A 27,703-nucleotide genomic window follows, 5' to 3' on the forward strand; every position below is an offset into this window, starting at 1 on the left:
CAAAAGACCATTAAGTAGCAAATGTGAAGGTGCCAGAGTATATTTTATTGCTCAAAGGAATATCTGAATACGAATAATGTGATTAATGACATACAATTTACTCCAAGAGGTTTTGTTTTTTTTTAAAATCTTTGCATAGAATCATAAATCAAGGGGGGGTGTCTTGAGCAGTCATTTATTTTATTCTTCACTTTTAGATAGGCGGTTTCTTTTGCAACTCTTGGCATCTTCCCTGAAATATCAGACTTTTCACAGAAGCATTTGCACTGCTATATGGTATTTCTATAGCAAACAGTGGATTTAGAGAATGGATTGGAAGGGGTGGGGGTGGGCAATAATGGAGTTGCTTTCTGCTTTAAGAAACTTGAAACTCAAATCTGCCTGTGGATGAGCCTAGTGTTGTTGCTGTTTAATTACTCAGTCATGTCTGACTCTTTGTGACCCCATGGACTGTAGCCTGCCAGGCTCCTCTGTCCATGGGATTTTCCAGGCAAAAATACTGAAGTGCATTGCCATTTCCTTCTCCAGGGGATCTTCCCGACCCAGGGATTGAATCCGGGTCTCCCGCACTGGCAGGCTGATTCTTTATCACTGCACCAATTACAACCAAAATGGAGCTTGTTTCTAAACGGTCTAATGTTGAAAGATATTTTGTTTTTAAATAACTCAGCTTTAAATTTTATTACTTTGTAAAATATTTTTTTTCTGTTCCTTTCCCGACAATCTTTTAGTTCTTAACTTCATTTAGTGAAGATTCTATGTCCCTTTGTATTCAATGCTCTAATAATCAATAACTATTTTTTCTTTTAGAAAAATTCTGAAGCTCACTGAACATATAACTGACAGAGATGCTCCTCTGGGCAATTTGGATAAATTAAAAACCCACTGTACTCTGGCAAATTAAAATATTTTATATATTGATAGTATTTTAATAAATATTGATTAAATATGTCATGTGTGTGTGTATATGTGTGTGTGTATCCATACAACATCTTTTCTTGGCTCAGACCTTTACAAGAATTGTGAGAAGCAACCTTATGTGGCAGCCTGGATGGGAAGGGAGTTTCAAGGAGAATGGATAGTCTATGTTTGGCTGGGTCCTTTTGCTCTCCACCTGAAACTCTCACTACATTATTAATCTGCTATATTCTAATATAAAGTAAAAAGTTTAAAAGTTAAAAAAAATTGCCAGAAGCAGTAAAATGGATGAGATTTGGCCTTCAGCCTCTTATTCACCCAAGGAGGGTGTGAAGTGGCACAAACTGGGTGGCTGTGGGAAAGAAATAACATACACTTGGATAACCTACACATTGGAGAATTGAATATTGACAAATGTGGATACTGGAAGAAAAACGCTCAAGTGTTCACCACTTATTAGAGACTCAAGCATGACCCTGCGAACTTGATTTTCATTTTAAAGCTGGGGGCACTGCCGTGAGATGGGTCGGGCGGGCTTCTTCTGGGCTGTTGTGACCTGCAGGCGTCTGCCTTTCAGACCGCTGCGCTGGAGGAGAGCATGGCTTTGAACCACACGGCCCCACCCCCGGACGAGCGCCGGCCGCCTTATCTTCGCGATGGGGATCCCTTTGCTTCCAAGCTTTCCTGGGAAGCGGATTTAGTGGCTGGCTTTTACTTAACAATCATTGGTAAGTTTCCTTGTTTTCTTTCTCCGTGCAAAGGCTGCATCTAGAAAATTCACAGGCTGCTATGTTGACTTTGCACAAAGATGCAAACACTTAAGTGAATATTTTGTGATGAAGAGTGGGAGGAAGCAGGAAAAACGGGTGGCATCCGGCCATATTTATATGTTTCATAGAAATGACTCCATTATCTTTCTTATTAGGGATAAATATTCCCTCGATAATCCAAGAAGCTTTACAGCAAAATACTTTATCTTGAGACTATTTCATTTTGATTGCTTTGGTAGTAGGTTTGTCTACCAAATAATAAAATTAATGATAAGGAGATCTTATTTAAAATAGAGTGCTTTTACTTTTTGAAAAGTGTTCTTGATGTGATGATAAGAGTATAGGCTCAAAATGGACCTTAGAATGCATCTAGTTTAGCCTCTGTTTTTTGCAACGGAGGGAACTCTGTCCCCATGCTACCGTCAGGAGGATCACACTGAGTTTGCTTCACCTAAAGTCAAGTCTGGCCATGATAGCATCACCAAGTGATTTTGGTGAGAGTTGAAAAAATGTCTGAATAATAAGTGGAAGTCAGTCCAGGGTCTAAAGTCTGTGTGCCTGATTCACAACGTGGTGCGTCTTCTTACTGGCTTTGGCATCCAGCGTGGTGGCCGCGAGTGGCTCCTCAGTACTTCTGACTTCTCCAAATTGAGATGTGTGTAGTGTAAATAGAAATCAGATACTGAAAACACAGGACCAGAAAAAATAATATAATATAGCTCATTAATAATTTTAAACAATCGGCTACAGGTGGTGCTAGTGGTAAAGAACCTGCCTTTCAGTGCAGGAGACCAAGAGACGCCGGTTCGATCCCTGGTTTGGGAAGACCCCCTGGAGAAGGGCATGGCAATCCACTCCAGGATTTTTGCCTGGAAAATCCCATCGACAGAGGAGCCTGGCAGGCCACAATCTGTAGGGTCGTACAGAGTTGAGCACAACTGAAGCGACTTAGCGTAGCACACACAGCTAACCCATTAGGTTAAATAAATATATTTTCAAAATAAATATAATATTTTTATTTTGCTCGATATGACTACCAGAAAAAAATTAAATATGTATGTGACTCATATTTCTGGTTTCCATTATATTTCTATTGGACAGCACCAGTCTAGGTAATTCGATTTAACTGTAATATTTTTCTTACATTTAAAATCATTGTTTTAAATTTGAGTAACCAGCGTGCAGGTGGGTTACATCTTTAGGTATGTCTGCCTTTAATCTTTTCACATGTTGGGTCAAGCTTTCTCGATTTCTTTCTTTCTCTCGTCTCCCTTCTTTCCTCCTCCCATCTCTCTCATCTACTTATTACTGGCTAAGACTTTCATTTAACCTCCTGAAATTAGCCAAACTCATTAGAAAAGTCTGGAGACCCCTCTATGGTCAGTGCTTGAGGAAAAGGAATGAATGAAATTGAATTAGAAATTCTACTGCAAAGGGTTTTCCTGAGTCCTTGGTTTTGTTATTAGTTATTTTTATACTGACTTAAATTCTGTTTCTTATAAATGGACCTCCACATCCTTTCAAATACAACTGTATGGGCAAAGTGCCCATTCTTTATGTTGCTGGAAACACAGCTGTGAATGTAATGGGCAAACTGCTCTGCCCACGCAGAGACTATCTGATAGTAAAATCCACATTGCATTTTTATTAAACGTAAGTACCTTCAGTGATCAGAAAAGACAGAAAAATAGACACCTTATAAATAGAATTTGTCTCAACCAGTTGTGAGGAATGAATTACAAAGTAGCACCTGTAACCTGACAGATTTCTCCAGATGACACAAAATAGAGAGGATGATTAGGGGTCTGAAGGAAAATCTACTGTAATATTCAAGTGGGAGTGCTGAGGAGGTGCCAGGAAAAGAGGTCCCCAAAGAATCCGGGAACAAAGGGAGCCTCAGATGACTCAGGGAGTCGAAGGTGGGACCAAACGTATGTTCCCAGGTCTCTGCTCAGGGTGCAGCCAGATTCAGCTGGAGGGAAGGGGAGGCTGGACTCATCCTTGACCCAGTTTTGGGCTTGGTTCTGTGCCTGATTCCCCCACTTCTAGGACAGGTGTAAGGATGTGCCCGGATTCTTTTAAGGAACCAGTGGAGTGACATTCTTGTGAAATACTAGAAGTCTTAAGGAAAACGAAAAAATAATGTGAGTTTGGAATAGAGGAGAAATAAACAAGAGACCCACTTCCATCCTCTGCTCTTTTCCTAGAAACAGTTCCAGGGTCTATATACAAGATCTGACATTTTTGTATTCATAGAAAGCGTCAGGACTGCCATCATCAAAAAAGTCCCCCTTGCTTTAGCTTTTACCTTCTTCATCTTCTTCTCCTTTAACTCTCATTAAAAATAAGCTTGTATTCTGTTAATATTCCCCTATTAATAACTTATATGTAGCTTGTAGAGAGTTGACTATTTTTTGATAAGCTTTGGGCACTGGGTGAAGCCTTATGAATCAGTAGTAAAAATAATTTAAGAAAGGAAAAGTAAGAAATTCAGTATTCTCAAAAGAGAAGAAAAAGACAAAGGATGTTTAAGTGATCTTTGTGTATCAAATGCGTATGCATAGTTACTGCTTTTAATCTTTTTGGATATGAAGTAGAAGCCACGTGTTTAGAATTTTTCCAGCCATGTTGTCACTTTTTAATTTCCCAGTGTGCCTTGCTAGCTGGTTCCCTTTAATGAGACCTGGGTTTCATTTCAGTTGGTTTGCTCTGGAATCTCCACAGTCTCTTCTATTTTTTGCCTCTTCTGTCTTAAGAAAGCTAAAGAGGTTGTAATGGCCCACAAGGCCGCTCTGACGCCTGGAATTCACAATTTCCTAAGAGCACAAAGCAGTTAGTGCCTGCTGTTTTCATACCATCAGCTGAAACACCCAGCTGTGAAACACACGGCTGCCCCTCAAATGAATTGTGGTGGAGAAGTAGAAGTTAAGATAGAAAAATCTGGGTTTCTCCTGTTAATACTCTCCTTATTCCTTACTACTAAAGGCAGCTGTACCAGATTCTCATTTATACACAGCTATGAAGCAAGAATTCCTGAAGAAATCTACTCTACATGTTAAGCTATGGAAGTAGGTGTATTCTTTTCTTCACTAAAGTCAGTAGGGATTGGGTCTTTTTGGATTTAAACTGGGTTTGCAAGAGCTTTTGAACAGTTATCATTGTAATGCCAAAGCTGATCAGTCATTAATAAAAGGATATTAAAAAGTGGGAACACATGGATACCATTGTTGGTAGGTTGGTGGGTTGACGGCCACCTTCTCTCCCTTTGGTGGGAGGGGGAGAGCCCATGATACCGATCGTCACCCACTTCCCCTCCACGCCTAGTCCAGTAGCAGCGGCAGACACCCAACGTCCATGTCCGCAGGATGCAGAAAGCCCTGGATATGTCTCCAGGAGATGAACCCTGTCCTGGCAGGGGGCCGTGCCAACCTAATCTGGCCTCTGCCACTCCTGAATGCCAGTTCCCCCTCAGGAGTCCACAAGGAGAGTGAAAGCACCTCAGCTTGTTTGGGTCACTTCGTCTTCAGAATTTACTGATAGCCAAGGGGTTCACCCTTCTCATCAGAGGGAAGGAGTTTTTCTATAAAGCCAGTACTCTAAAGATGGCTAAGGAGATGCTCCATCCTAGTGGCTAGTACAAGTACTGACCATGGGGATTCCCTCACCCTCCTGAGCTTCACTGGGAAATCAGTGGTTCCTTTTTCTGGGTAAGTGCAGTTTAATAACCCCTGACTCCTATCCTTTTTGGAGGCAACCCATCCCTTGCCTGTCACGTACACCTCATGCTTTTTATTTCATCTTCTTAACTTAGATTTTTATTTAGAGTCCTCTCACTACCCTCTTAAATCAATGGTGTCCGTTTTTGAAATTGAGAAGTGTTTCATATCCGAGGGAGCTCTAAATCCTAGTCTTAATGATGGAAATTTCTATTTTTCCTTGTAGGGATTCTGTCTACGTTTGGAAATGGGTATGTCCTTTATATGTCTTCTAGACGAAAAAAGAAGCTGAGACCTGCGGAAATCATGACTGTCAATTTAGCAGTCTGTGATCTGGGGATTTCAGGTAACACTGCCATGCCATTTCTCCTTTGAGGGTTTCAGTGCCCAGTTATAAAGTCCTCACTGGCTCACAGATCACCCTACCCTCAGCTTCTTTTGCTTCTCTTTTCACAAGTCATCTTTGCAGAATCTGTGGTGGGTCAGCAGAGTGGTGTCTGGCCATAGAGGTTGACCATTTAGGGTGTATTGAGTCTTTTCAGTGTGCCAGGCATGTTCCATGCTGAGGATACAATTTGAAATGATACATGATGCTTCAGATACCTCATATGGTACGAGGCTAAATGATTCCAAAAACACACTTACAGACAGGCTGTAGATCACTATTTTGAGCTCTGTCACACTCTCCCACTCTTATGGAAATCTGTTAAGCATCAAGGGAGTAAGGTCTCAGGCTAAAAGATGAGTCTGAGAGGTGAGTCTAGGTCTAGGAAGGTGGGAGGGCTGCCCTCGTAATGACGTACTTAAGTGTGGCGTAGGGACTGAGTGTAAGAATAGGAAACTTTTAGTTCAATAGCACTTGAATTTGGCTGCACAAAAATATCACCTGGGGAACTTAAAACAAGAACGACAACTTATGGCTGAGTTTCATACCCAGAAATTTTGATTTAATGCTTGAGAATGTTACTCTGACATCAGGTTATTTAGGATTAGAAAATTAAAGCTTCCAGGTAAATTTGTGATGCAGCCAAAATTTTGAACCCCTCGTTTATTTCTTGCTTTTTTGGCCTCTCTGATTACCCAGCAAGGAGGAACTGGAAGATAATTTGTCTTTAACTGTAATTCATTTTTACAAAGATGAATGATTTGGAGGTAAGTCACCTCCTTTTGGGTTCATCTGTACAATCCCAGTGTTGCCTCAGTAGTTCAGTTCAGTCGCTCAGTCGTGTCCGACTCTTTGTGACTCCATGAATTGCAGCACACCAGGCCTCCCTGTCCATCACCAGCTCCCAGAGTTCACTCAGACTCATGTCCATCGAGTCTGTGATGCCATCCAGCCATCTCATCCTCTGTCATCCCCTTCTCCTCCTGCCCCCAATCCCTCCCAGCATCAGAGGCTTTTCCAATGAGTCAACTCTTCACATGAGGTGGCCAGAGTACTGGAGCTTCAGCTTTAGCATCATTCCTTCCAAAGAAATCCCAGGGCTGTCCTTCAGAATGGACTGGTTGGATCTCCTTGCAGTCCAAGGGACTCTCAAGAGTCTTCTCCAACACCACAGTTCAAAAACATCAATTCTTCAGCGCTCAGCCTTCTTCACAGTCCAACTCTCACATCCATACATGACCACAGGAAAAACCATAGCCTTGACTAGATGGACCTTAGTCGGCAAAGTAATGTCTCTGCTTTTGAATATACTATCTAGGTTGGTCATAACTTTTCTTCCAAGGAGTAAGCGTCTTTTAATCTCATGGCTGCAGTCACCATCAGCAGTGATTTTGGAGCCCCCCAAAATAAAGTCTGACACTGTTTCCACTGTTTCCCCATCTATTTGCCATGAAGTGATGGGACCGGATGCCATGATCTTTGTTTTCTGAATGTTGAGCTTTAAGCCAACTTTTTCGCTCTCCTCTTTCACTTTCAGCAAGAGGCTTTTTAGCTCCTCTTCACTTTCTGCCATAAGGGTGGTGTCATCTGCCTCTCTGAGGTTATTGATATTTCTCCCTGCAATCTTGATTCCAGCTTGTGTTTCTTCCAGTCCAGCGTTTCTCATGATGTACTCTGCATAGAAGTTAAATAAGCAGGGTGACAATATACAGCCTTGACATACTCCTTTTCCTATTTGGAACCAGTCTGTTGTTCCATGTTCAGTTCTAACTGTTGCTTCCTGACCTGCATACAGATTTCTCAAGAGGCAGGTCAGGTGGTCTGGTATTCCCATCTCTTTCATAATTTTCCACAGTTTGTTGTGATCCACACAGTCAAAAGCTTTGGCATAGTCAATAAAGCAGAAATAGATGTTTTTCTGGAACTCTCTTGCTTTTTCCATGATCCAGCAGATGTTGGCAATTTGATCTCTGGTTCCTCTGCCTTTTCTAAAACCAGCTTGAACATCAGGGAGTTCATGGTTCACGTACTGCTGAAGCCTGGCTTGGAGAATTTTGAGCATTACTTTACTAGCATGTGAGATGAGTGCAATTGTGCGGCAGTTTGAGCATTCTTTGGCATTGCCTTTCTTTGGGATTGGAATGAAAACTGACCTTTTCCAGTCCTGTGGCCACTGCTGAGATTTGCTGGCATATTGAGTGCAGCACTTTCACAGCATCATCTTTCAGGATTTGAAACAGCTCAATTGGAATTCCATCACCTCCACTAGCTTTGTTCGTAGTGATGCTTTCTAAGGCCCACTTGACTTCACCTTCCAAGATGTCTGGCTCTAGATTAGTGATCACATCATCGTGATTATCTGGGTCGTGAAGATCTTTTTTTGTACAGTTCTTCTGTGTATTCTTGCCAGCAGTGTTGCCTAGATACACACAAATAAGTCTTTGGATCCCTAGTTTCTGCTACGTAGCATGTGGTCTTAAGTTACTAGAATTGGGGAAATTGAGTTTGAACTGGAGAATCCCAGGGATGGCGGAGCCTGGTGGGCTGACGTCTATGGGGTCGCACAGAGTCGGACACGACTGAAGCGACTTAGCAGCAGCAGCGGCAGCAGCATACACCAACTCATCTTTCCACCAGAAATATTTTAGCAGTTTCCCATCTAAGCATCCTTTAAAAAATATTTCCTGGTATTTGTTTCTCTCTTTGTAAGTAGATTTTTCTGCTTCTGCCAATCTCTAAAAACATGGCTCAGGGGTAAGTGCTGATCCACTGGGTCAATATTTATCACCCAGCCGTGGATGTGCTGCCCTCTTACTGAGTTTGGATGATCTTGGTTATTTGGGAAGACTTTTCTCAGCATGGACAGGCTGAATATCGTCAGTTCTTTGGGAAACACACATGCATACTAAGAGGAGCATGACAGACCCGGCCCCTTTCTGTGAAAATAGGTTAAGATGCGCCTGGGGGTGATTTGCGCGGCTACAAAATGAGTGCCATTTTCCATTTAGACACACGATGGCGGTGTCGCAACATGAATAATCGCGCTCCCGTTCAGCTCACCATGCTGCCCCCTAGAGATGCTTGAGTGAAACCGGCCAGTTCAGCCACATCCTTCATTTGTAGCGGACAGACGCTTACAGTTGAATTAGACTAGTCTGGGGTTCCCGGGTAGTTCAGTGGGTAAAGATTCTGCCTGAAATGCAGGAGATGCAGGTTCAGTCTTGGGTAGGGAAGATCCCCCGGAGAAGGGCATGGCAATCCACTCCAGTACTTTTTCCTGGAGAATCCCATGGACAGAGGAAGCTGGCTGGCAACGGTCCAAAGGGTCCCAAAGAATTAGACATGACTGAAGCGACTGAGCGCACACAGCACGCATAATTGGCCGGGTCCATTGAAAATGCTTTCAACCGCGCAGGTCTGCTCTAGGATTGTATAAACCACCTGCTCTGCATATCTCTTAGAATAATTCACCAGGAAGCGTTTTCTTACATGGGTTAGTTTTCTCTGATCAACTCAGACAGTTTTTCCCAACCTCTGGATCTCTCTCTTTTTTAATTTAATTAATTAATTTAATTTAATTAAGTCATTTTTGGCTATGCTGGGTCTTCATTGCTGTGTGAGCTTTTTCTAGTTGCAGTGAGCAGGAGCTACTCTCCAGTTGTGGGGCACGGGCTTCTCATTGCAGTGGTTTTTCTTGTTGCAGAGCACGGCCTCAAGAGCAGAGGCTCAGTCGTTGGTCTGAGGCACAGGGAATCTTCCTGGATCAGGGACTGAACCTCTGTCTCCTTCATCAGCAGGCAGATTCTTTACCATTGAGCCACCAGGGAAACCCTGGATATCTCTCAATACATTTTTTCCTTCCCATAAGTCTTAAAAATGTTTATTTTTAAAAAATGTTTATGTATTTTAAATCTTTTCCTTGCTTTAATATGTTCATTATAAAGCACCTTGAGAAACACATCCTAGAGACCAGATTTGTTTCATCTACACAACTAATACTTGTTTAAATATCAATGGCTCTCAATCATGAATATGTATCACAATCACCTGGGGAGATAAAAAATATACTGTAATGGCTTAGCTTTCTCGAGATAAATTAAATCAGATTATTTGGGAGGTGGAGCTCTGGACATTGATATTTAAAATTAAGCAAAGCAAAGCAAAACAAAACAAAAAAATCCTCCAGTGATTGTAATGTGCAGCTGGGGTTGGGGAGAGACATTTCCAAAATATTCATCAAATCCCTTTGGCGTGGACTTCCTTGGTGATCCAGTGGTTGAAAATATGCCTGCTTACACTGGGGACATGGGTTCGTTCCCTGGTCTGGGAAGATTCTACATGCCTCGGGTCAACTAAGCCCGTGTGCGGCAACTCCTGAGCCCCTGAGCTCTAGAGCCGCCATGGCAATGAGCAGCCTGAGCACCGCAATTAGAAAGTAGCCCCCACGCTCTGCAACTAGAAAAAGCCCGCACACAGAAACAAGGACCCAGTGCAGCCAGAAACAAACACACACACACACAAATAAATAAAATGTAAAACAGTGCTTTGACATCCCAAAGGTTCTAGATGACATCCCAGAGGTTTGTTAAAGGCTCCACTCTAGACAGAAGCCTAACATATCTGTTTTGCTGACGGATCCCAGACACAACAGACATTACTGTACTCCATCAAGTCACTGTCAATTGCCTTTTTTGGCTGCCTTTAGCACCACCCATGGCGACCCACTCCAGTACTCTTGCCTGGAAAATTCCACGGGTGGAGGAGCCTGGTAGGCTGCAGTCCATGGGGTAGCTAAGAGTCGGACACGACTGAGTGACTTCACTTTCACTCTTCACTTTCATGCATTGGAGAAGGACATGGCAACCCACTCCAGCGTTCTTGCCTGGAGAATCCCAGGGGTAGGGGAGCCTGGTGGGCTGCCGTCTCTAGGGTCGCACAGAGTCGGACACGACTGAAGGGACTTAGCAGCAGCAGCAGCAGCAGCAGCACCACCCAGCAGACCCTTAGCTCAAACTCTGAGTTTGCTGTTGGCCCTGCCTAGAATGTTTTCCCTCTAAACGTTTGCTCGAGTTCTGGGCCACTGATTTAGCATCCACCTACACCTCACACTCACAGAGAGGTCTTCCCTGATCTGATTGAAAACAGCAGATTCTGTCTCTCTCCTTCCTCTGTTTCATTTTTCTTCCCACCACTCAGCATGAGCCAGCATTCCGTCATATCGTATCTTGCAAATTATTGTTTGGTCTCCTCTGTTAAAAATGAATCTGTTAATCTTGATCTCCACATTGTCCTCTAGCACCATGTACATAATGAGCATTAAATAATTATTTGTTGAACAAAACAAGAACTCTTTTACATTGGGTTTCCCTACTGACAATGGACTGTAGACCCAACAGGATTAGAAAGCTCTGAGATGAAGCTGCTCAGTCTAGTTAGTTGCAGTATGGCACGGGCTGTGTAGACAGCTAGAGGTGATGTGTGTCTAGCTTATAAAAGCACCCGATAAAGATGAGTTACTTGATTGAACTAACAGTGTACCAAGGGAGGGTACTCCTGGGAAGGGTGGAAGGGGCCAGCATTTGCAGGCTGTGAATGTCAGTTACTTGGGTTTTCTAATGCATGAAGGTTGGGGAACCCTCTTTTGATAGGTGGATCAGATACAGGCTTTGGAAAGCTTCCTCAGCCGTTCTCTTCAAGAAGGGGGGAGATGGAATATATATTGGAGAAGGAGGGTGCAGGGTGTCAATTAAAATAGAAGACTACTTTCTAGAAAGTAACAAACAAAACAAGCTGATGAAGGCTAAAGGGATAAATAGTTTAAATCCTAGAGATCTGGGTCTGGTTGTAAACAAATTGGACCTAATGTTTCCCAAAATAGCTCCCTCTTGTCTGCCTAGGATAAGACTCCACATCGAGTTGGATGGGCGGGGTAGAGTTTAACCGGAGGGAACGTCCCTTGACAAGTCACTTGGCGCTCTAGTTGTAGGCAAACCGTTCACCATCATCTCTTGCTTCTGTCACCGCTGGGTGTTCGGCTGGATTGGCTGCCGCTGGTATGGATGGGCTGGATTTTTCTTTGGCTGTGGAAGTCTTATCACTATGACTGCTGTCAGCCTGGACCGATACCTGAAAATCTGCTATTTATCATATGGTAAGTAGGAAGGTTTCTATTCCCTGAGAGTCGAATCTAGGTGGATTGTCAGAGCGGTACATGTTTTACCCAGAGATAATAAACAAAGATTATGAATACACTCAGAGACTAGGAGTATTTCTACTCATAGCCTATCTTGTTCTAACTTACGCTTAAAGACTCGAACCTGTGTCCATGTAGGTTTCTTTCAATGCTATTTTTTATAGGAATGTCTGGTGTTTCGCTACGATGCTTTTATGAGAGTATCATCTCTTTGTATAAAGTGTGTAAGCTTTTACTGTGTTATGCCATGTAAGCAAAATAAATAAAATGCACTGAAAGGATATTGGGTCCAAGATGTTTTAGCTGTTTCCCCGAGTAGTAAGTATAATTATATGGAAAGATTTTTCTGATTCTCCTTTAGCACTCAGGCTCCCCGTGGCTGCAGAGATGAGGAATTCTCCTCCAGGTTAGAGAACCGAGCCTGCAGGAAAGGACACACATACGAAATACCAGCCAACATTCTTTTTGTGGTCTTGGTATGTAGAAAGAGCAGTGGGTAAGAGAATCGGTTAGGGGTGAGCCAGCCATAAACACCCTTTCAGAGTCTAGTGATCAGATTTTAATGATAAGACCATTCTACATGGGAAAAATAAATTTTTAATACTTTGGCTTCTTGGGCTTCTGGAAAAATTATTGAACCCGAAAGAGACACATTTGGCCCTTTAAATTTAATATTGAGAACTAGGTGCAACCAGAGAATGATACTGGTTCATGCTACACTGCTTTGTTCATCAGTCTCAATCAGCTTGGTGATTGTCACCATGGAGACAGAACATGGCCTGGAGCCCAAAATGGAAAAGATCAAGTTGATGTGACACTCTCAATGGGGTAGAATTTTTCTTTATATTTTAAAAGTTTACAAGCCTAAATTAAAAACAAAATATACAGGAGTTTGGGGTGGGGGATAGGGTCATGGTCCAATGTGTGCACCATCCAGCGCTCATCTTTAAGAAAAATTTCACATCGCTTTTTCTAACAGTTTAGAATCTGCAGCAGAAATAACTTGAATCAAAAATTCCAATAAAATACAAAAAATACAATTATACCTATTCCGGATGATATCAGAGTCAATTTTTTTTCTAAAAACTTATTTTTGATCATGTCAAGTAAATTTTAAATATACCTATAGATTTTACAGATGAAGAAGCAAAAAGTTCAATTTCCTGAAGATATTTGAGGAATACTAAACCTCAATGTCTCTGCTTTTTAAATATTTTCTTGACTTCAGGCTTTGGGTCCAATATAGAGATAATGTTGCTCACCCCCCAGAATCACTGCAGGGCACAACTCCCGTGGGAACTGTATATGCTTTCCAGCTTCTTCTAAGATTGATTCTCGATAGTCTGGTTTCATCATTTGATTTGTTGCACAATTAAACCCTCCACACGGTATCTTGGAATGTTGGAATTAGAAAGGGCCATGTAGACCTTTCCCCCATGCAATGGGATAAAGTGTTTTAAGGCATCCCTGACAGACAGCCACCTGGCCTCTTCTTGAGTAATTCCAGTGACCAGTGACGGGGAGCTTACTACTGCACAAGGCAGCCCATTCTCTGATTGGTCTGCTCTGGTTGTTACAATGTTATTCCTTATATTGAGACAAAACTGCTTCCCAGTAACCTCCACCCATTGGTCCTAGTTCTGACTGCTGGAGCATCACAGAACCAATCTACTAATCTACTCCCTCCTGTACTTGACAGCCTTTCACCATAACCGAATGTAAGTATAAAACACCTCACCAAGCAACCCTCACCGTAAACGCTTCTACATATGCTTATGCACGTTCCTGTAAATTTATATAATTATCCGTGCCAATGTTTTCTGCGTTATAATGGATAACCAAGAGCTGACAGATATCGTGGCTACCTGATTGTTACTCCTATCTGGTGGGTCCATGAGATTTGCATTTTATGACGATGTCTATTTGAAAAAAAAATAGAGACGAAGGAAACCATCTGTTACGTTTCTTGTTAGTGCCAAATGAAACAAACACAGGAGTGAATATTCATGTCAACGTAGTCCTTCATAGTTTGCAAAGGAGACCTGGCATGGTTCATTTCACCCTTCGCGAAATCTGTAAGCAGTAGATTTTTATTTCCTCCATTTTACTGCTAAGAACACTGACGTCTGGAAAGGTTACGTGAAGCGGGTCAAATACTAGAAATGAGAAGGATTAGGCCCTTCTGATTTTCTCAGACCTCACGTGACGCTAAGCAGAGTCTGTGCTGAAGAAATCATTTGGCTTTTATTAAATATGATTTGATATTTCTTCTCTGCTACCAAAACCCAAGGCAGGTAGGAGCCACCTCTATGGCTCTTTGGGTTCCAGGCAATAAATGGGATGGAGGTAACTTCCTGTAGAGGCTGAAGCCCTAGAGCAGGCTGACCTGTCTTTGGTGGTGGTATTGAACTTTGTAAAATGATCACTAGTGCGTTACAGCTTTCCTTAACTGACTGCACTGTTTCTGCCTCTTGGAATGATCTTTTGGCTAACGGAAACCAGTGCTGAAACACGGAGTTTTTTTTTTTTTTTTCCTTTGTTTTTCTGAAAATATTTTCACAGAATTACTTTTGCAGAGCATGGTATGTTCTACCTAGGTTCCCCACTTCTCCACCTTTGGCTGTGAGTGTGACTGTTGTGTTAATAACATTGGAAGAGTGAAAATCTGCTCTCACCCAACCCTTATGACATTACCCCACTCGGTCATGACCCTGGCATCCACCCCCACTCCTCGAGTTCTTAGGTGAGAGGCACACAAGCTTTTTGGAAGAAGGATATTTTAAAGACACAAGCAGTGTCTTCTCATTTCTCCCCCAAAGGACTCTACCTCTGATGAACCCTTAACACATGCTTTTTGGGGCTCCGTTTGTATATTCTGCCAGTTAGCCTCTTATCCTGGATAAGAGCTCCAAGGTCATTCTGGATATTTTCCCAAGATCTTCCACCGTCTTCAGCATCCTCTCATCTTTTTACCGCCACCTCTCCCCAGCTTTTGTCACGTCTCCCTCCCAAGGCTCCCAGACGCCTAGAGAAAACCTTCCTTGTGAAATCACTTCCTGTTTTATTCTCTTGGAAAAAGAGCCCAAGCTCTGGAGCTCTCCTTCCCTCCACCCAACTCTCCCTCCGGCTTTGGTTACTGACCACGTCTCCCAGAATCCAATGGATCAACTCTTTGGATGTGGAATTTGACCTGTCGAGGGGAGGTGTCTGGGTGGAGGGCAGATTACATCCTGATAATGCTCTTCTTCCACCTCCAGGGATTTGGCTGAAAAGAAAGCACGCCTACATCTGCCTGGCGGTCATCTGGGCCTATGCTGCCTTCTGGACCACCATGCCCTTGGTAGGTCTGGGGGACTACGCACCTGAGCCCTTCGGAACTTCCTGCACCCTGGACTGGTGGCTGGCCCAGGCCTCAGTAGGGGGCCAGATTTTCATCCTGAACATCCTCTTCTTCTGCCTCTTGCTCCCAACGGCTGTGATCGTGTTCTCTTATGTGAAGATCATTGCCAAGGTTAAGTCCTCATCCAAAGAAGTAGCTCATTTTGACAGTCGGATCCATAGCAGCCATGTGCTGGAAGTGAAACTGACCAAGGTAACTGCAGTCATAATTTATAGACATGTTCTGTAATCAATTAAAACTTCACAGGGTGAAGAAGCTAGGGAATGTTGAAGACTGGGAGAACTTCAAATGCCCTCTGTTTATGTCCTTTTGAACTTGGTTTTTATTTATTTAAACCTTTGTAGTATCCCTTGTGTCTCTATCAGTCTCATTTACACACACTTTTAATATCTACCAAATTTATACAATGGATCTACTGGGGGCTTATTTCCTCTATTGAATAGGATATTATTAATTTTTAAACATTATTTCACCAGTAAGAATAATAACTTTCATGACTCATAAAATGCCTCGGTATTTAATGTTTCGTATGGACTTTGGTCTGGAGGAGGGCATGGCAACCCACTCCAGTATTCTTGCCTGGAGAATCCTATCAACAGAGGAGCCTGGTGGGCTATAGTCCACAGGGTCACAAAGAGTCGGACACTACTGAAGTGACTGAGCAGGTACACACACATGGACTTTGATGGGCATGATTATGGACATCCCTTATTTATACAGTAAGAGCTTACTGTGTCTGCTTCCTTATGTGTTCTTCACACAAGAGGAGTTTCTGCAGCATTGAGTCCCTTGGGAAATGCTAGTCTCAGAGTTGGCAGTCCTTCAAATATTAGTGTCAGTTGCTCAGTCGTGTCCCACTCTTTGCAACACCATGGATGTAGCCTGTGAGGCTCTTCTGTCCATGGAATTTCCTGGGCAAGAATGGGTAGCCATTCCCTTCTCCAGAGGGTCTTCCCCACCCAGAGATCTAACCCAGGTCTCCTGCACTGCAGGTAGATTCTTTACTACCTGAGCCATCAGATATTGTGGTGCTCTGTAAAAGAGCAGATGATCTGAAAACAGACAAGGGTTTGGATTTTTTGCAAGGCTTGTGACCCAGAGGTAGATACTTTGAATCTTGTGTAACAGGAATAGTAACGTCTGTCTCTCTGGGCTGTGGTGGGAATTCAGTGAAATAAGCCTATTATCCTGTCATCTGGTGCGTAGATGATGGTAAAGAAACCATCGGTTTGTTGGTTTACTCGCTAAGTTGTGTCCGACTCTTTTGTGATCTCATGGACTGTAGCCTGCCAGCTTCCTCTGTCCATGGGATTTTGCAGGCAAGAATACTGGAGTGGGTTGCCATGTCCTTCTCCAGGGGATCTTCCCGACCCAGGAATTGAATCCTTGTCTCCCGCCTTTCCTGCACTGGCAGACACTTTGAGCCACCAGGGGAGCCCAAAGAAACTGTAGCTCTGCTTTTCTTTCCTGACCTGCAGGAATTCAAGTAAAGCCTAATGCAAGTGGTTTGTACACTTTCATCACATCTCACCTTTACACTGAAAAATATTTTTCAGCAATCTCAATATAAATGCCATGTTGCACCATCAAGTTGTTTTTTTTTTTCTGTTTCTTTTCTTTATTTTCTTTTTTTATTGAAGGATAATTGCTTTACAGAATTTTGTTTTCTGTCAAACCTCAACATGAATCAGCTATAGGTATACATACATCCCCTCCCTTTTGAACCTCCCTCCCATCTTCCTCCCCAACCCACCCCTCTAGGTTGATACAGAGACCCTTTTTGAGTTTCCCTGAGCCATACAGCAAATTCCCGTTGGCTGTCTATTGTACATATGATAATGTAAGTTTCCGTGTTACTCTTTCCATACAGCTCACCGTCTCCTTGCCTCTCCCCACGTCCATAAGTCTGTTCTCTATGTCTGTTTCTCCATTGCTGCCCTGTAAATAAATTCTTCAGTACCATTCTTCTAGATATATGCATTAGAGTATGGTATTTATCTTTCTCTTTCTGACTCACTTCACTCTGTATAGTAGGTTCTGGGTTCATTCACCTCATCAGAACTGACTCAAATGCGTTCTTTTTTATGGCCGAGCAATATTCCATTGTGTATATACACCACACCTTCTTCACCCACTCATCTGCTGAGGGACATCAAGGTTGCTTCCATGTTCTAGCTATTGTAAGTAGTAGTGCAGTGCACATTGGGATGCATGTGTCTTTTTCAATTTTGGTTTCCTCAGGGTTTAGGCCTAGGCATGGAATTGCTGGGTCATATGGTGGTTTTATTCCTAGTTTTTTAAGGAATCTCTGTACCGTCTTCCATAGTGGCTGTATCAATTTACATTTCCAGCAACAGTGCAAGAGCCTTCCCTTTTCTCCACACCCTCTCCAGCATTTATTGTTTGTAGACCTTTTGATGATGGCCATTCTGACTGGTGTGAGGTGATATCTCATGTAGTTTTGATTTGCATTTCTCTAATAATGAGCGGTGTTGAGCATCTTTTCATGGGTTTGTTAGCCATCTGTATGTTTTCTTTGGAGAAATGTATGTTTAGGTCTTTTTCCCACTTTTTGATTGGGTTGTTTGTTTTTCTAGTATTGAGTTGTACGAAAGTGAAAAGAAAGTGAAGTTGCTCAGTTGTGTCTGACTCTTTGAGACCCCATGGACTGTGTAGCCCACTGGGCTCTCCATCCATGGAATTTTCCAGGCAAGAGTACTGGAGTGGGGTGCCATTTCCTTCTCCAGGGGATCTTCCTGATGCAGGGGTTGAACCCAAGTCTCCTGCATTGCAGGCAGATGCTTTACTATCTGAGCCACCAGGGGCTTGTATGAGCTGCTTGTATATTTTGGAAATTAATCCATTGTCAGTTGTTTCATTTGCTACTATTTTCTCCCATTCTGAGGGTTGTCTTTTCACCAAGCGGTGTTTTTAATATTGGTACACTCTAGTTTCTATCTTATATTTGAAAGTTAAAGGTTGATGTAAGGACTTCCCTATGGGTTCAGTTGTTAAGACTTCAAAGGTTCAAGTATGGGGAGTGTGGGTTCAATCACTGGTTGGGGAACTAAGATCCCACATTCTTCATGATGGGGTCAAAAAAAAAAAAAAAAAAGGAAGTTCTAATCCTTCTGGTATCCCAATCCATCATGTTGATTGATAACCATCTTCAAGTTTCCTTGCAACCTACCCTGGAGACTGCTGGCCGCAGGACCCAGGAGTAACACAGTTCCCTCCAGACCACAAGTAGCTTCCTAATAAGGCAAAACTTTTGTCCAAGTAATATTTTTCGTCCCCCATTTCAGAGTTCTTAATGTGCAAGGACCTATTTGTTGCACAGTGTGAGCTAGAGTTCTTTCTTTTTTCTTTTGGCCTCATTACGTGGCTTGTGGGATCTTAGTTCCCCAACCAGGGATTGAACCTGGGCCAGGGTCAAGTCTTAAGCACTGGACCACCAGCGAATTCTCATGAGCTAGAGATTCTTGATGGTTCCAATTGATCTCTACTCCCTAAACTCCACATTTGAGTAGGAGGGAGTCTGAAAGAAGTTTCCATCATTCTAAATCTATACTGATAACCTTAAAATAGAGCCAAAAGTAACCTAAAAATAGATGCTGGACAAAAATGCAGCATCAGGAATCATGATCTACTTCTAGCTTATAATCAGGTGTTAAGTAAGAAAAATATTTCCATAAATGCAGGATCGTGAATTAAGCTCCTCATTTCCCATTCTTCCTTTAGCTCTTGTCTGTGATGCAAAAAAAAAAATTAATGCCAATAAATTAATCCAAGTTAAATGTGGATTTCACTTCCTCCAAATATTACTTGGTACCAAGTATTGTTCCAGGTGGCATGAGTAGTAGTAGTAAAGAACCTGCCTGCCAATGCAGGAGACATAAGAGACACAGGTTTGATCCCTGGGTTGGGAAGATCCCCTGAAGGAGGGCCTGGCAACCCACTCCAATATTCTTGCCTGGAGAATCCCATGGACAGAGGAGCCTGGCAGGCTACAGTCCATAGGGTTGCAAAGCATCGGACATGACTGAAGCGACTTAGCACGCATACGTTGTTCTAGAAACTGGGTGAATACAAAAGAGATAACGTGTTTGTTTTCAGCAGTTCGTGGAGGTATGCCCAGGGAACAAGATGATGTCTGTCACACGGGTGTCTGATCTCAGTTAGCCTTGCAGCCCTGTATGTCATGAAGGCGTGACGTGAAGCTACTGAGATGTCACACGGCGTCCTCTCCTCCTTCCATCCCTCAGGGTTACTGGCTTTGAGACCTTTGGCTGCTCTTGAGCAGTGAGTCTAGATTCACCTACCCATGAGGTCCTTCTCCTGTTTCTCTGAGTCTGTTACTCATCAGCCTCTCTCTCCTTAGTTGAATTCCTCGGCTCAGCCTACTAATGGCCAGTTTTTACCAACATTCTAGAAATTGGTTCTTTGTGTACTCTTGAGGGTAGGCAGCTCATTAGAATTTCTGAAGCTTATTATGCATATACATGCAAGCACAGTGGTGTACAGTTTAATGCATTTTTTTGGTATTTATTTTTATATAATTTAAAAAAAATTTATATTGGGGTATAATTGATTAACAATGTTGCTAGTTTCAGGTGTACAGCAGAATGATTCGGTTATACATATATATGTATCTATTCTTTTTTCAAATTTTTTTCCCATTTAGGTTATTACAGACTTTTGAGCAGAGTCCCCTGTTTTATACAGTAGGTCCTTGTTGGTTATCTGTTTTAAATATAGTGGTATGCATATGTCAATCCCAAACTTGACATATTGTTATCATTCTCCTTAACCTGCGCTAAGTAAACCAAACAGTCAGGCTCACCGAGACCAGATTAACCAAAGTGATGCTAAAGGAAACCTGTAGGCATGTATGCGTATGATTTTATTTTATATGTAGTTTCTAACATGTATTCTAAATGATACTATATTATATATGATGTCTATATTAGATTTTGGGCTTCTGTGGTGGCTCAGATGGTAAAGAATCTGCCTGCAACGTGGGAGACCTGGGTTTAATCCCTGGATCAAGAAGATCCCCTGGAGAAGGGGATAGCAACCCACTCCTCCAGTATTCTTTCCTAGAGAATTCCATGGACAGAGGAGCTTGGCAGGCTACAGTCCATGGGGTTGCAAAGAGTCGGACATGACTGACATTTAACACATGTAATATTTTGTATTACATCTATAATTCATTTGTATATATAAAGTCTGTATCAATATAATCTAAAAATACATCTCTAATTATTCTCATTTGTGCAAAAAATTTGTCACAGTTCGACCTATATTGAAAAATAAACACATCTTTCTACTGTGGCACCTTCTTTACTAAATTTAAGCTGTTTTAAAATACTATTTAATTTTTATCCTTTTTTTTTTTTGTACTGAGTAAAAATAAGTAGAAAACCCTTCACTGGACCTTTTCATAATTTTAGAAACCTTGTCCTCATTCCACTACCTCTTGGGATCAGGAGTTTGCTTGTTCGCTTGGCGCTTTCTGATCTCCAGAATGGCTTGGTCTAAAAGCTTATTACTTAAAGGCCACTTCACTGCATTATGGGATCAAAATCATTCATTTTTGATGTCCTCTAATTATTTCTAGGTGGGTAATTATCGAGGCCTACATTTTGCCAGTCTGATCTCATCAGCTTAAATATGGATGTTCTAGCTATAAACCTTTCTCCACATTATAATTTCCTTCTGATTAATTAAAAAATGGTTTTGCCAGACTTTTATAGCAGGGTGAAATTTCACAGATTACCAAAATTGCAGAGGTGTGCAAAATAAAAAAACAAAGAAATCAACAAAACAAAACAAAACACCTCTTTTATTCTTCTGACACAATACAATCTCATTTTTATGCCTGCATTTGACCTTGTAAAACAAACAACATTACAGCATCAGGATAAATTCAGTTGAATCAGGTTTTCTGCCTCTTCCTAGACTCTATGTAAGTTCCAGAGAGGTCTCTGTAACTCTGTGGGACCCATGGGTGGGGCTCTTGGTTTGGTTGTTGTCAGTTTATTGACCCTAGCTCCTTCTGGCCTCAGGCATCCATTGTCATGAGTCACTTTGCATCCTATCTCTTTCAACTGTTAAGAGCTCTTTGGGTGCATTAGAAATTTGAGCTACTTCCCCACTTGGCTGGCACCCTAGGAAGTGAGGCATGAGCTTTCTGCTCTTGCAAATGTATTGAGAGTCTATTGCTCCTCCCTGTGCTTAGTTCAGTGAAGTATTTTCAGGACAGCTTCTCAAGGTAAGTTACTAGCTTCTCTGAGGTTCTCCCTTGCTAAGAGCTACAGGCCCTTGACTTGCTGTGGGCTTGGAAAACTGGCTCCTAAATCCATGTACATCCCTTTGACATGTCCACACAGTAAGTACACTTAATGCCTCTAGTCTTACACGTCTCTGATTGTAAATACTCAAAGTCATTTTTGTCATACTCAAAACCCTTTTCTCTCAACTGTTTCCTCTCTTGTAAGTTTCAAATTTCTATTTTGAAATTCAGAAGCTGAAAAATGAATGTTTTACTTCTTTGGGCATTTCTGCTTGTAAAAACCTTTGTGCTGTTGTAGTGAACACTTTTGCTGCTGCTTTAACAAAGGGGATGGTAGGGTAACAGGAAGGAAATAAAAGAAGCTTTGATGAATATTTCTGTATATTACTATGTTGTGTATATTTGTACCTCATATTTATTCACTTGACACATACCTGAGGGCTTTCCCGGTGGCTCAGTGGTAAAGATTCCTCCTGCCAATGCAGTAGATGTGGGTTCAATCCCTGGGTTGGGAAGATCCCCTGGAGGACGTAATGGCAACCACTTCAGTATTCTTCCCTGGAAAATCCCATGGACAGAGGAGCCTGGCAGGCTATAGTCCATAGGGTCACAACGAGTTGGACACAATTAAGTGCCTGAACATGTACGCAACACACACAGATTGTCCACAATATCCCAGGCCTGTAGTTAATATCTAGATCCTGTGGACACCTGGGTATCTCTTAATGTCTCTTTCTAGCAGGAGACCTTTCTGATCCCTCCTGGCTTGTTGAAGTCCCTCTGCTGTCAGCCGTCAGAGCACTTGGCCTATCCTCTTTGGTTTTCTTTTGGTGACTCTCTGTGGCCTGTGGAACTTTGCCTACCATGGATTGAACCCATGGCCCCTGCACTGGGAGCTCAGTCTTAATTTAACCTCTGGACCATGAGGGAAGTCGCACGTTCACTTTTTTGAATGACACAGCCTTGTGGCTCTTTTTTACGAGACAGTAGCTGGATGAGGGCAAGTGCTGTCTGCTCTAGTTCTCCAGTGCCTGGCATCTGTGAGATGCCCAATCAGGATTGCTGGGATGACCAGTAATTGAATACACTGTGTTAACATAATTACCTTGATCAGTGTTAACCGTTCTCTTGACCCCTGGCTTGAGGGCGTCTGTTCCTTGTATACCCAAGGAGGTATTTTGTTTTGTTTGTTTTTTTTTCATATTGACTGTGAAGCCTTTTTAAGATAACTTTGTTTTTATTTGGCTGTGCCAGATGGCACATGGGAGCTCAGTTCCCTGACCAAGGATCGAACCCATGCCCCCTGCACTGTGAGCAAGGAGTCTTAACCACTGGACCACTTCAGAAGTCCCTGAAGTCTTTTTAAAACTAAAAAACCTCTGCTTCCTTCAAAAGACTCCTCTTCAGTATTGCTCATTGAATAATTTATTATTGAGGGTTCAGAGTCAGAGGACCCCCACGTGGACTCTGAGGGCAGTTGGTGGGAAAGCTGAATTGTATTTCTTTTTTAAACTAATTAATGAATTCCTTTTTTCTGGTTCTTCTTATTTGTTCTTAGCTTAAATGTTTTTTCCCATAGAAGCAGTCTATGAATTGAATTCAAATCCTCCTATATAAATGTTTCATTGTTGCTTTTACATTTTCCTATTAGAATTTGCCACAATTTAAAATTAACTTGCAATTGCATACCTATTTTGTGACTGTTTAGTCAATGTCTGTCTTTGCTACTAGTCAGTAAGGCCCATGGGGGTAACAGCCATGTCTTTTGGTTCATTTTGTGTCCCCAGGACTTAATACCATGCCTCAAGAGAATGAATGGATGTGTGGACATGGTTGGGAGAGGAATGAGGGTGGACTGGGAGACTGGGATTGACATGTATACACTCTCATGTGTAAAACAGACAGCTCTTGGGAGCCTACTATATATTACAGGGAGCTCAGCTCAGTGCTGGGCAAGTGGGCGATGCTGCCCATGAAGCCCAGCTGGGGACCTTGGTGCCACCCTCAGGTCCCCTGTGTGTCCCCCCGCCACTGTGCCGTGGCCTCCCAAATGAGGCAGGCCCTTGGCCCCAGACATCAGAGTGGCAGCCGTGTGCAGCTTGAACCCTGAGAGCTGATGCACGGTATCAGTAACTAGCTGCTCAGTATCAGTGACCAGATCGGGGCTGGGTCAGATGACATTGTTCGGGTAAACAGAATTCCTGCTGGGACCGCTGTGTTTGGTGGCCCCACGTGTGGATCGGTTGGGGTGGAGGGGCCGGGCGGGGTGTTGCAAGGTAGCTTCTGGGTGTGCGATTCTAGGGGTGGGGTGAGGGGACCCAGAGAATGATGTTTGTAGAGACAGGAAGGCAGATGGGTGATGGGGGCGCAGTGGAGGCTGGAGCCCAGAGCTTCTGCTCCGTGGAATTCCAGGCTGTCCTCAGGCCTCCCTGACCTGCCCAGGGAGCTGTTTCCTCCTAGTGGATCTGCGCTCCTTTGTCCCTGAAATCCCACCAGGTTCTAGGAGGCAGCTCTTAGGGGACTATGTTGAGTGACAGCCACGAAAGACAAAAAGCATTGCTATGGAAATGGCTAGCGTGGTTGGGTGGTTCAAAAGTCTGCGGAAATAGCTTTCGTTACTAATATCTCTGGGCCTTTGGACTGTGCATGCGTTGGCCTCTGAATAGCCGTAACCCCACCTCGGAGGCCTCGGTTCATCTGGAGTGAATAGTGAGGTCTCCCTTGTTTGGTGGAACTTGGTATTTAGAAATCTGTATGTTCTGTTCTGTAAGCCAGCCACTGCCTCGTCAGGGAATATTGGGTTCAGTTTTAGACTCAGAGCCCCAAACACAGATGCGCAGAGTGACATGACCTAATTTACATCCACTGCTTCTGGTCACAGCTTTCGCTTGTTCATGGAGTAGCGGTGTTTCAAGATGTGAGAAAACTGCAGCTGGGAAGTGAAGACTCCTCCTCTTTCTCTACTTTTTTTAAAAAAGTATGAATTAATATTTTTAGTTGGATCACAACCAGGGCTAACAGATGTATTGGGGCTTTCAGAAAAAAAAAATTTTTTTTATCAGTGTATGAAGGTGGGCCTGAGACAATTGGCCTTTGTCATCATTCTGCTGATGAAATAGAAGGAAAGAGGAAACTCAAACTAGACGTGTTTGGAATGGTCAAATTACTTAATTTCTTAAAGGTGATGTGAAAGCGAAATATTACTACCCCGCTTTTGTATAGATGAGGGAATAGAGTGCCAAGGAAGATAGGTCACCATTGTCCAGCTCCCTCTGTGCCATCTCTCAATGGCAGGCTGCCCACATGTGGAGGACTGTAGTCTCACAACTGACACTTATCACTGCAATGCTATCTTTTAATATCATTTTCCCCTCTGGTTGGGAACAAATCCATATACTTGCTGGCTAGACCCCAAAGAGGAAAACCAGATCTGATCCTGCCTGTGCTCCTGCCAGCTGTAGGCTTTCTGTTGGCAGGTGGCACCCCCTCCCTGCCCTGTCTTTCAATGCACAGATGTGGTGATTTCTCTTCTTGGGACCTGATCTCATCCCAGCTACTGAAATTTCTTTGTTATCGGTAGTCTATCTGGTTGTGGAGTGTGATTCAGCGTCGTTCTTGCTGGGGAATTTATCCCATCTCTTTGGCCCTGACTCAGGGCCTTCACTTTCACATCCAGTCATTTCCTCATCTCTTTTGTTATCCAAGGTAGCACGCAGCTTCAAGTGTTGGCTGAAGTCTTATTTATATCTGGGCAAAGGAGGAAGGAACTAAGGTGGCAGGGCTTGTGAGTCAAGGAGTCCCTCACAGTGCTCAGTGGAGATGAATGGGGATTGGAATCCAAACCCCTGAGCACTTCCATGTCAGAGTGTGTGTGTGTGTGTGTGCATGTGTGTGTGTTTGTGCTCAGTCACTCAGTTGTGTCTGACTCTTTGCAACCCCATGCACTGTATCCCTCCTCTATCCATGGAATTTTCCAGGCAAAAATACTGGAGTGGGTTGCCATTTCCTCCTCTAGGGGATCTTCCTGGCCCAGGGCTTGAACCTGAGTCTCCTGTGTCCCCCGCATTGGCAGGCAGATTCTTTACCCCTCCACCACTTGGGAAGCCCACCTCCATGTCAGACTTTCCCACTATTCCACGCTGCCTCTGCACACCAACAAGACAGAGGACTTTCCTTCTTGGAAAACTCTGCTGTAATGTCTCAGGTCAGAGGGAGAGGCTTATAAAGCCTTTTCATCCCTATTCTATTCTTGCTTTAATTGGTTAATTCACTGGAATTGATCCATGGTGGGGAGTTTTGCTTGTGTGACACTTAATACCAGCTTGAACCATAGCTGTAACATACTGGTATTTCTTGGTCTTCTGCAGCAAGATATATTTAAAATCAACTGGGTTGCAGATGTGTGATTCTTTTGTAGAAGCTAAACACATATTCTGTGAATTTCCTCCCACAAAAATGGTCTAATTTAAGAATTTGAAGTTTTACTCCTCTCTCAGTGAACCAAAAGACAGTGATAAAAATGAAGCAATTAAAAAATAAACAACTTAGAAGAGACTGATGGTACAGGTGCCTGTATTAGAACTGGTTTACAGATGCTTAGGAGAGAAGTTTTAGAAAATAGAAATGAAGACACATTTAGAAATGTGGAAAGTAAAGAACAAACTGGTGGGAAGATTAAATGTGTTCCAAGTTAAGTAGAAAGTTTTGGGGAGGGACTACCCTGGCAGTCTAGTGGTTAAGACTTCACCTTTCAATTCATGGGGTGTGGGTTTGATCCCTGTTTTGGGAGCTCAGATCCCACATGCCACACAGTCAGAAAGCCAAAACATTAAACAGAAGCAATATTGTAACAAATTCAACAAAGACAAAACAATTTCTGGGAAAACTGTCACAGTGAAAGTTTTGCAAATTTTTGTAGTCTCTCCTAAAGTAACTTTCATATTTAATATTTCAATGTTTAACATTTTGTGGAGTATATTTTGACATGAGAAGGTTATAGAAAATGATTGTGCCTCGTGTTAACTGCATTTTCACTTCAAAAACATAAGTAACATTATGCAGTACTTTGAGATCTAAGTTTTTTCCCCTCTTTCTACTTTAAAACTTGATTTCTAGTCATTCAGTTTAAAGTATTTAACTTTATTCAAGTCTCAGAAAAACCACATGGGTTCATTTGCTATGTATTTAAAAGGTTTGGTATATTTTAATTCTCTTCTCTCCTTTTAAAAAGGATAACAAAATGCAAATGTCTTAAGTCTTTACTGTTCCCCATTGCACACGCCCATAAAAAAGGAAATATGCAAAATGTAGAAAATATTATGGACTAAGAGCTAGTCTATTTTTTGTCAATGACTTTGGCAGCAACACAGAAAACAGCTTTTGAGATACTGTGAAACCATCTTATGACTCACCAAAGGAAAAAGGATGGAGCTATGTTAAGTTTCCAGACATCTGCGAAAGCAAGCTTTATTTATATTGTTATTGTTTATTTGGGGATTTAGGAGGGAAAAAAAAAGACCCTCACTGTGAGCTTTGAGACATCCAGTCAATTTACAAAAAAAGTCACAGACCAAACCAAATACAATTTCTCCTGGGTTAGCTTCTGCAGAAGGGTGGGAAAGCAAGCAAGCTGGAGAGTTGCACGTGTACTTTAGGTCTTGATAACTGCTGAGCACAGGTGAGAATTTTGGTCCAGGACCCTAACTCGGGGCTTCAGGATGTCCACGAGGTCTGGTCTCATTTGATTCATCTGCTTGGGATTTCGATTGTCACAGCAAAATGGATATTGCTGAGGTTTTTCTCTTCTGCTGTTAATATTTAGAGATGAGCCTGAACTTTTTGGGTAGAACTTTAGAACCTGAGACTTTCTGGTGGATTTCTTATGCTTCCTCCTTGAGACTCCTGACAAATATGGGGTTCCCAGGGCAAGCACATCCTACTGACAGGCTGTTCCACAGGTCAAGAAGACTGAGGGGTACAGACCATTTCTTGCATACAATAGCTCAGCTCTGCAAAAGCATACTGCA

General features: G+C 42.6%; 1 protein-coding gene across 1 annotated transcript in view; it reads left to right on the forward strand.

Moving 5' to 3' along the window:
- Window positions 1-1,516: 1,516 nt before the first annotated feature.
- OPN5 (opsin 5) overlaps window positions 1,517-27,703 on the forward strand; it is a 32,560-nt gene continuing 6,373 nt past the window's right edge. The window contains exons 1-4 of the mRNA XM_068961127.1: window positions 1,517-1,646; window positions 5,631-5,750; window positions 11,770-11,940; window positions 15,240-15,574. Coding sequence (XP_068817228.1) covers window positions 1,517-1,646; window positions 5,631-5,750; window positions 11,770-11,940; window positions 15,240-15,574 — 756 coding nt within the window. The remainder of the gene's footprint in view (window positions 1,647-5,630; window positions 5,751-11,769; window positions 11,941-15,239; window positions 15,575-27,703) is intronic.

The sequence above is a fragment of the Capricornis sumatraensis genome, chromosome 22, assembly GCF_032405125.1.
Source record: "Capricornis sumatraensis isolate serow.1 chromosome 22, serow.2, whole genome shotgun sequence".
Lineage (NCBI taxonomy): Eukaryota > Metazoa > Chordata > Mammalia > Artiodactyla > Bovidae > Capricornis > Capricornis sumatraensis.